The following is a 9,905-nucleotide window of genomic DNA, read 5'->3' on the forward strand; positions in this document are numbered from 1 at the left end:
CCAATCAGCAGGCCGCGTGGGGGCGGAGACGCAATGGGGTGGAACCGGCCGTGCTGGGTGGGCGGGGAATCCTCGAATGGCAAGGGTCTTAGCCAATCAGTGCTGGCCCTGCCCCAGTTGCCCCGCCCCCAGGAGCCTCCGCCCAAGCTGGGTGTGGCGTGTCAAGCCCAAGTCCCCGGGTTGCTCTGTTGCAGCTGGCTGGAGTTCGTGCGCGAGTTCGTGGGCTGACGATTCCGAGATGGCCGAATCTTCGGATAAGACCGTGAAGTACTACACCCTAGAGGAGATCCAGAAGCACAACCACAGCAAGAGCACCTGGCTCATCCTGCATCACAAAGTGTATGACCTGACCAAGTTCCTGGAGGAGGTGCGCCGGCGCGCCGCGGGGATGGCCAGGGATGCAGAGCTCAGGGAGCAGGTGGCGGGAGGGAAGGGGCACAGAGACGGGAGAGGGCCGGGGGAGGGGGTGCATTGTCAGGGATGGTGGGGATCGCGCTGTGCAGCAGTGGACAGACTCTCGCCCCCTCACTCCTCCCCCGAATCTGGACCCGGTCATCGTTCTCCACGTGGAGAAGCAGGGTCCTTAAGCCAGCGGGTGGATAGAAAGCCCACCCTGGGCGCCTGAAAGGAGCACGGCCAGTGTCCCTGAACCCCGTCCACCTGGAGGTGAAGTTCATGCCTCCTCCGCACTGGAATCTGTCCTCTGGGATTGGCTTTGCGGAAGTCAGAGGAGAGGAGGCAGAACCTGATCTTTAAGCTGCTTTAGAGATTATCACGTAACTTCCCTTTAAAGAACAAAACTTTCCTAAATGCGATCCTTTGCCCTCCAGTACGGTTTTTGCCATGAACTTGAGGGCATTTCCCCAAGAACTAGTGCTGCTCGGTGTGCTTTATCGCTTTGCAATATGTACAAAGAAGTCTTGAATCCTAGACACAGTGCACGCACAGTTAGCGAGAAGTGCGGGAGGAACAGAATAGAGGCGTGGCTCCACAGGGCTCAGTTTACATCAGGAACTTGCTCTGAGGCTCTTAAAATTAGCGGAGATCGTTTTTAAAAATTGGTTTATTGGTAGGACGGTTTACTCCTGCTACTTGAGGGTGGTGGGTCTGTTCCCCTTGGAGACAGTGGTTAGAGTGATCGGATGTGGTCTGGCCCCATGGGCTATGCTGACTGGTTCTTGGTGTATGGCCCTCAGACTCTCACAGGATCCAGTTGCTCTTTAGTTACTGTAAATAACAACCGTGCAAATAAAATCAGACTTTTTTGATGTGGCTGTTTACACCACACTCCCCTTCCCCCCATGAAATAGATAATGATCAGATTTGAAGCTGTACCAACATGCACTCTATTAAAAAGAAAAAAAAAACAACAAAAACTTTCATGCAGGAATGATGTGATGCTATACTCTGGAGTCTTTGTCTTTTTTATTTTTTTTTTCATTAAAACTATCCCAGCTCTACTTACACTTCTAGAGTTTCTTCTCAACGTTGGCCCTGCTGGGTTTAAGCTGTCTGTCCTTTCGGAGGTACCAAGTCTAGGAGCATCCCTGGCCTCTGCCCACTAGATGGCAGAACACCATCCACCTTGTGTTGTCCAGCCAGACCCTCTCCAGACATCAGAGTCCACCCTTCCCAGCTAAAAAATCACTGACCTAAACGGTGCTGCTCATGACCTTGGAGAGTCAGTGTCCAGTGGGAGAGAAGTGATTATTGTTAAAATTTATTGGAAACTGATTATTTTGGCCCTTTTGTGTAGAGTTCTCTGAGTAGAACTGGAATGGGTAGAGATACCTGGAGGGTCAGTAAACCAGAAGCACATCCCTTTATTCTCATTCTCAGTGTTCCTTACCCTTTCATTGGAAGGAACTTGTTGAGAAGGCCTCTTAAGTAAATGGAAAGGAATGGGTTTATTTCCTGATTATAAATGCTGGTCTAAAACCGAATTACTTAGAGAGTGGTAACTGATGTTATCATACCTTACTTTGTTACAGTGAGATAAGCAGGAATGCATCTGGAATACATCATTCCTCTTGCACTCAACTTCTTGGCACTTGATGAAATGCTCACTCTCTGTATGCCTATAGTTGGGGTTTGGGGGCACCTCTTTTGGATCCATGCCCGTCAACTCTCAAAGTACCTGTCTCATGCAGACAGCTGTGGAACCAGAGAGAGGTTCTGTTCTCAGAAACTTTTACATCAGAAGAAACCGGAGCAAGATGGGCCCTGAGCTGTAGCTGAGGGTCAGTGGAGTTCTGAGGTTCAGGTGGGCTCAAGAGAGGAGGGAGTGAGAGGCTGACTCACAGGTGTCTCCAAGGACCATGGAGTGGTGGAGATTAGGTGTGGGTCAGGGAGGGGAGTTAGCTACATGTAGACATTAGAATATTTGGAAGGAGGTCCTAAAGGAAGAGACTTGAGTTTGAACACAGGAGCTTGGCTTCAGTGGTATTGGCTGTCCTGGGGTTTTGGTGGGGTAGTGGTGGAAGCAATGGGCTGCTAGCCAAGGGGTCAATGTCTGGAACCCGCCAGCGTCTCCACAGGAGGTAGCAATGGTAGCCGCTTCCATGTTGACATAAGGGTGGGAGGGCTTTTGTCTGGGTGTTTGGAGGGCTCCACGCTGTCACTGGTTGCCTTGTGCCCTGAGTAAACGCTTTGAAGACATGCAGCCACCTCCAGATGTCACAGACTCTGCTCCTGTTTGTTCTTTGGAACATTTTCCCCGTTTGCTGTTGTTGATGTTTATGTTTACTAGCTGTTCCCTACTTTTCCTTACTCTAGTGCCCTGCTCCTCAGATTCCCACCTCAGCGCTGCTTCCTGAGCTCTGTGGTTTATATGACTGGTCTCAGATCCTAGGGTGGCGTCCTGTTCCATCTGTGTTCTGTCTGAAATAAGTGCACGTCTTATTCAGGGGTCTTCAGCAAGGTGCTCTGTCAGGTAGTTGTTGGACATCTGAGGTCCACCATGTTGGGCTTTAAAAAAAATTATCATATTATTTCATCTTTGCATTAAACCAGCCTTGTCTAGCTCATGGCTACTTTTACAACAGGTGAATGAGCCCACCTGCTTGCATCAGGGAAGTGGACCCCTGGCGTGCCCCCTAAAGAGTGCTCTACTTTTCCTAATTTACTGGAGTAGGAAAGGCTGGTTTTGGGTAATTGGTTCATGGGGGTTTTTATGTCTTCCTGCTAAAACTAAAGGTAACTCCTGTTACCGCACATGGGTAGGACGGGTGACGCTCTACCCACCACCTGTACTGTGGGAGAAAAAAGCTGACCGTCTGTTCCCTAAAGATCATCCACTGCTATCGAGTTGATACCAACTCAGTGTGTCCCTGTAGGACGACTAGACTTGCCTGTGAGGTGTTCAAAGCTGTGATCTTTCTGGAAGCAGAGTGAACCACCAGCCTTTTAGTTAGCAGCTGAGTGCCTTACTCATGGTGCCACACAGAGCTCCTTGGGAAACCATTTAAGAGAATTTTCTGTCCTAAAGAGTCACTGTGAGTTAGTCAGCTGCACACAGCAACAGCCTCTGATGAGCTCAGTGTCTGTCATTCTGGGATAGATCTCCTTACGGCGGAAATTCATCCCTCCAAGGGCAAATCAGTATGGTTTTTCACGGCTGCTTGATTTTTCATCTTCCTGGATGTCTTGCATGGCTTTGTGTGTCAGCGTTCATGCTCAGAAAATGTGTGTGTGTGTGTGGGGGGGGGGTTGGGAGGAGTCCTGTTCAGATTCTCTTTTGGTGAAATGAGATGGTGACTAGCCTGCTTCACTGGACGTCAGGCATGGGACGTCAGGCACGTGGCATGTGCACGGTGGCACTAGCCATGTTGCACTGGCCCACTGGCAATGGGGTCAAGGTGAGGGAGGTATTTTTCCTCTAGCATCACAGGAAGTTGTATGCCTGCTGTGAGTTTTCAGGTGAAAGTGTAAATCTGGCAGGCGGCGTTGAAACAGGAGAGTATTAAACAAATTCTACCCTCCCAGTCCAGAACACAGGTTTACATTTCAGAGTTGTGCAATGGGAGCTTTCTTTTCCTGAGGTAACAGCCATGTAAAGCTGTTGTGTTGTTCAGGAGGGTGGAGACCTGAGAGAGCCTGGTCCGTGGCCGTTTCAATAGCAGCAGGTGTTCATGTACTGTCTGACACTTAACCCAGAGCTTTAATGCCTACCCGTTTTGAACTAGATTTCTTTGTTAAGCCTGAGCTATATCGTTTTTGAGCTTTTATTCATAAAATGAACCTTTCCGTGTATGATTATGTTATCAGCAGGGTTACTAATAATAGAACATTGAGAGATAGTCATTTGAAATGAAAATAAGCTTACTGTTTTAGGGAAAATAATACATGATTAATGTAAAGACTCAGAGTGCAGAAAAGTACAGAGTCACAGATAAAAACCATCCAGAATAGTAGCACCCAGCGGTGAGTCCTGTGGCCACCCAGGAGGACAGGTGGAAGTTTCTGCCCACAGCACCATGGACATCCACTCTTGGGCCTGTGTGTGTGAACTCTGCAGGGTGCCAGTTATCTGCTTCCCCAGTTAACTGAAGGCTTCAGGTCCCAGTCTGTGTCAGTAATGAGCCCTGTTTTCATGGCTGCTGCTTTGTTATATGGGTACATCAAATAAACATGGAACCCTTCCTCTCTTCTTGCCCAGTTCGCGCTACAACCTGCAGTATAGGTTAAATCAAAGCATAAAGAAAACAAAAGAGTCTTCGTAACCATGCCAGTTAGCAACATGTGACGTCTAGAACAATGAACTGCCTTGGAAGAAGTACTGGCAGAAGGTTCCTTCCAAGGGAGGCTCTTGGTGAGACTTCATGTCCCGGGCTTTGCAGCTGCCACCAGCAGGAAGGTTGGTGAGACTTCATGTTCTGGGCTTTGCAGCTGCCACCAGGAGGAGCCCGTTGATGACTTCCTCACTTCTGTGATTTTCACCTGACAGAACGTCCTCGTTCCTGGGAGTGTTAGGGGACATCCTAATGAGAGACGTCCCTGACGCTTCCATGTGCCAGATACCAAGATGCCCAGAGTGGGTGGACCCAGGACCTCTCCCCTGTGCAGGATCTGTGGGGAGGGTTTGGTTGCCCAGATTTTCCTGCTGTTGAATAACTGACTGACTTGACTGGGATTGCCTGCCTCCTCTCTGGAAATGTTTCACTGCTTACCTTTTACCAAAAGGAAAATGTGTGGGAAATCGGTTTTAGCTCCAGTGGATTTGGAGGCTGGCTCATGCACAGGCGATTAGATGGCATCTAACAACAACAACAGTTTGACAAGGAGCCCAGGTAGGCTAGTGTGTGACATGTCAGGCTGTTCACTGAAAGGTCAGTGGTTTATATCTATCAGCTACCAGTTGATCCAGGGAGAAGGATGGATTGTCTCTTCTCGTAAAGATTTCCAGCCTCAAAACCCCGATGGAGGGTCGCCGTGGGTCAGAACCGACTCTTGGGTGGGTTTTGAGGTTGGGATGGGAGCTGCTTTAGCTTGTAAAGGAACCTGATGGTGCGGTGGTTAAAGAATTGAGCTGCTAGCCAGAAAGTTGGCTGTTTGAACCCAGGAATTATTCCTTCAGAGATGAGACAGTTTTCTTTAACAGTTTACAGCCTTGGAAACCCTGTGGACCGTTGTGCTCCATCCTGCAGGTTTGCTCTGAGTTGGCGTTGACTTGATGACCGTGAGTGGGTTTCATTTGGCTTTTTTCTTTAGCCTGTGAAATCTCTTAAAAGTGCAGCTGAACGGAATACCCTATCTCTTCAATGAGCAAAGTGGCCTTGCAGCCCGCACTAACTCATCACGGTGTCCATGATTTTAAAGCCGGAAAATAGCCTGCAGTCAGCAAGCTTGAATGGTTGTTTAGATGACAGTGACTAAATGTTGTTCTCCATGTCTTAATAGAATATGTTTCCTAATAATTTTTTACTTTGGCCTTCTTGGAAATAGAAACTCAAGTTGGTCAGCCATCTATTCTTTTACAAAGTAATATGCTAGGTACCAGAGAGAGAAAGCAAAGAGAAGTTTTGATTGGGAAGCTTTGAGCAGAAAGAAAGCCCCTGAAAGGTTAGAGAGCACAGAGGGCCCTCTCGCCATCTGCTTTGTTTTACCATGTTGACTGGCACTTGGAACACGAGGAAGAGGAAAGCGGGCGATTTCCTGTAGAGGAAGTTTTCCTGTTTGCTGTCGAGGACCTTCCGTAACGAGAGCTCTGGTGGAGATGTCGCAGCGTCAGTCCGTTCCTAACATACACAGTGCTTCTCCGGCGTGGCCTTGAGAATCAGGGCGCTTTTGATCTGGAGAGAGGTTAGTTAGATATTGTAGCTGTCTCTTGAGGGTGCATGAGGAGACTAAATGTTGCCGCTGTTTTGGAAAACTCTCCTTTAATAACTGCCCTTGGAGGATTGTTCCAGAGGCAGCGTGAGGTCACTGTTCTGCTTACACTGCTTGGGTGGCTTAAGTTCATCTCCTGGCTGCACCCTTCCCAGACTTGTCACTCTGTCCACAGAGGTACGGTGGCTGTTGAGGGGCAGGAGGCAGTCACCCTCAGCCTTCTATAGTTCTCAGCCCGCGGTCACCCTCATCCCGCAGTCACCCTCAGCCTTCTATAGTTCTCAGCCCGCGGTCACCCTCAGCCTTCTGTGGTCCTCAGCCCGCGGTCACCCTCATCCCGCAGTCACCCTCAGCCTTCTATAGTCCTCAGCCCACGGTCACCCTCAGCCTTCTGTAGGCCTCAGCCTGCAGATGGTGGAGCCAGTAGAGAGGGGAGCAGCCTCTCTGAGGTGTGAATTCGTCCTCCAGCCCCCCGCTCTGGTGACTTTCCTTATCCTTAGGTTTATTGGACTGAGTTAGGTCACATGGCAAGAGATGTGCTTTGCTGGCTGCAGCTGACACCATATCTCCCCAGCATTGTCCCTTAGCACTGGGCCTGGTCACATCAGGCTAGATGATGAAATCCACAGAAATGTCTTACAGATGTATTGGGGACAGGGGATGTATGTTCCTTTGGGTTTGGTGCTAGGATTGGCCTTCAGCAGTTTATAACGACCAGGTAACTTACCAGGTATGACGGAGGATGTTAGGGAACTCTGGTGGTCTAACGGGAAAGGTTGTGCTGCCAACCCAAAGAAAGCTGGTTCAAATCTGCCAGCTGCTCTGTAAGAGAAAGGTGGACTCTCTTCTCCTGTGAAACTCCCTGGAGGACCAGCTGTGAGTCCGTTCTGACTCAATGCCAGTGCATTTGGTGCATTGGTGGTATTTTCTCCCTATGGGACATGATATGGGAGAAGAAAGGGAGAAATGAAATGAATATTACATGACTAGCTATTCTATACCAATCAGTCTACCAGTTATAGAACTTACTCTTCACTGAGATTTGAGAGGGGACTGTTGGAGATGGAAAAATGGGGTCTCAGAAATATCAAGGCCTCACTGGGTCACTTAGTTGAGACTTCCAGAGCTGGACCTTGAATCTAGGCACCTTCAGCTCCAAGCACGTGCTTGCCCCACAACCAGCACTGTGTGGAGGAGCCCTGCTGGTGCCATGATTAAGCATTAGCCTCAATTGTGGATAGCTCGGCTTAATAGCTGGGACGGAGCCGAGATCAGAGTCCAGGCAGGACTGAGTGTCCTCTGCAAACAGAGAATTGTGCCCAGCCCCCAGAGGAGATACTAGATGCCCTCTGTCCAGCCCCCTGGAGGAGATACTGGATGCCTTTTGCCCAGCCCCCAGAGAAGATACTACATGCCCTCTGCCCAGCCCCCAGAGGAGATACTAGATGCCCTCTGTCCAGCCCCCAGAGGAGATACTAGATGCCCTTTGCCCAGCCCCCAGAGAAGATACTACATGCCCTCTGCCCAGCCCCCTGGAGGAGATACTGGATGCCCTCTGTCCAGCCCCCCTGGAGGCGATACTGGATGCCCTTTGCAAATAGAAGATTCCTCCCAGCCTCCCACCAGAGAGGACAGTGCCTGAACTTTGAAATCATTCTTTTTGGTTTGAGAATTAAGCTCACCCATTGTTATGTTGGTAACACTGCGTATAAGGAAAATAATGGTCTCACGAGATAGGAATTTTTTTTTAAATTGGCTTAAACTAAGTAAAAATGATAGGAGGACTAAGAAAGAGTCCTTTTCCCAGGGTTAAGCTGTGAGAGGATCTCTGCCTAAGCCTTCCTCTTTTTCAAAATTCATTTCCTTGTGTCCGTGTTTTCTTTCTGTGTCCAGTTAACAACCCTCAATCACAAGTTGGCTCTTTGAATCCATGAGGCATTCTGCTTCTGTAAATATAGCTGACCCCTTGAGGTGGTTCTGCATTGTTCTTTAAGAGTCAGTATTAGTCAGAATTGTCTTGGCAACAGTGGGCTTGGCTTGGGTGTTTTGATACTGTTAGGATGTGTTGTTAGGTCCTGTCAACTCCAGCTCCTCTTGGAAGCCTAGCCTGGTCCTGCGCCCTCCTCAGTCATTTCTGTTTGAGTTCAATGTTGCAACCATTGTATCAATCCTTCTCATTGAAGAGCCAGTCCCTGAAGATGGGCATTGTGCTTGATGGATGGCCAGCAAAAAAAAGACCTTCAATGAAATAAAGTAGTTGCGAAATAACACTTCCAAGTAACATTTAATTCTTCTTTCCAGTTGCCTGTGTTCAAAAACCAGAGTCAAGTGAGTATGTTATCAGGCAGCTATTCATAAATTTTTACATGTGAAATGTGGTGAAACTGAATGGCAAAAGGAACCTTGAAGAAGGAAAGAGGCCACCCAGGTGCATCTGAAAAGTGTTAGTTGAGGGCCAATGAAAGAGCCAGATGGACTCTGGCCCTGTCAGCAAGTATTCTTCTCATGAACAGTGGTTAAGAGGGTTGGGCTAGAGGCAGACCAGATGGCCTATTCATACCCTGTACTTCCTACCTAGCTGTGTTACCTTGGGCAAGCCCTTGACCTCGTGCTTCTTCTAGTGTGCCTGATCCAGGCTATGGTCTTTGCAATTATTTGCTGTGCATTAGAGATCTGGTCAATGACTAGGGAGGACAGAAGGAGAATTGATGTCTTTGAGCTGTGGTATTGGAGAAGAATATTGAATATACCTGGACTGATAGGAGAACAGACTGGTTCATCATAGAGGGGGTAAGACCAGGCTGCTCCTTGGAGGCAAGGATTCTGAAGCTTCGTCTGACATACTTTGGACATGTTGTAAGGAGGGACCAGTCCTTGGAGAGGGATATCATGCTTGGGAGAGTGGAGGGACAGCTAAAGAGAGGAAGACCTTTAATGAGCTGGATTGGTTCAGTGACTAAGGTAATGGGGGGTGGGTGTATCAGAGACAATGAGATTGGCACAGGACAGAGCAGGGTTTAGGGCTGTTGTACATAGGGTCGCTATGAGTCACAGGCGACTCAACGGCACATAACAACAAAATGGGAATGATGATACTTCAGTGTCTAGAAGAATTCCTTATGCATATAAGCCACATTAGTGATGTGTCATTACTTTCCCACTGCCAGAGGAGAAGGAAGACGTCGACAGCTAGAAGTTACCAACACAAGGGGTTGCCTTGGACTGTCACTCTGGGCTGCAGGAGTCTTGAGATCTTAGAAATTCTGGAAAACTCCCACCACCCAGTCTAAGCTCTCTAGGTTTGTTTCCCACGAGGACAGTGAATCATCTACCCCTTAGCCATGCCCTCACCTGACAGTCCCCACTTCTGTCACTTTTCCGCATAGTGGGACCTTGAGCAGCTGAGTTCTGAGATCTGGCATCCCTTGCCCTTTCTCTGCCTCACACCCCCAGATGGGTCCTCTCTCCACCTCTCCAGTTGGGACGCTGGTGCCTGGCACTCACCTTCAGCTGTAATTTTTTTTTCTATAATTATATTTTATTAATTTTCATAAACATTTACAGAGATTTTGGGTTTC

The 9,905-nt window shown here is 48.6% G+C and overlaps 1 protein-coding gene across 1 annotated transcript in view; it reads left to right on the plus strand.

The window, feature by feature from the left end:
* The first annotated feature begins 238 nt into the window (after nt 1–238).
* Nucleotides 239–9,905, plus strand: part of LOC102844007 (cytochrome b5-like) — a 29,241-nt gene continuing 19,574 nt past the window's right edge. Inside the window, exon 1 of the mRNA XM_006897236.1 lies at nt 239–367. Coding sequence (XP_006897298.1) covers nt 239–367 — 129 coding nt within the window. The remainder of the gene's footprint in view (nt 368–9,905) is intronic.

This window comes from Elephantulus edwardii, unplaced genomic scaffold (assembly GCF_000299155.1).
Source record: "Elephantulus edwardii isolate Elephantulus edwardi_28Jun2011 unplaced genomic scaffold, EleEdw1.0 scaffold00207, whole genome shotgun sequence".
NCBI classification, from domain to species: domain Eukaryota; kingdom Metazoa; phylum Chordata; class Mammalia; order Macroscelidea; family Macroscelididae; genus Elephantulus; species Elephantulus edwardii.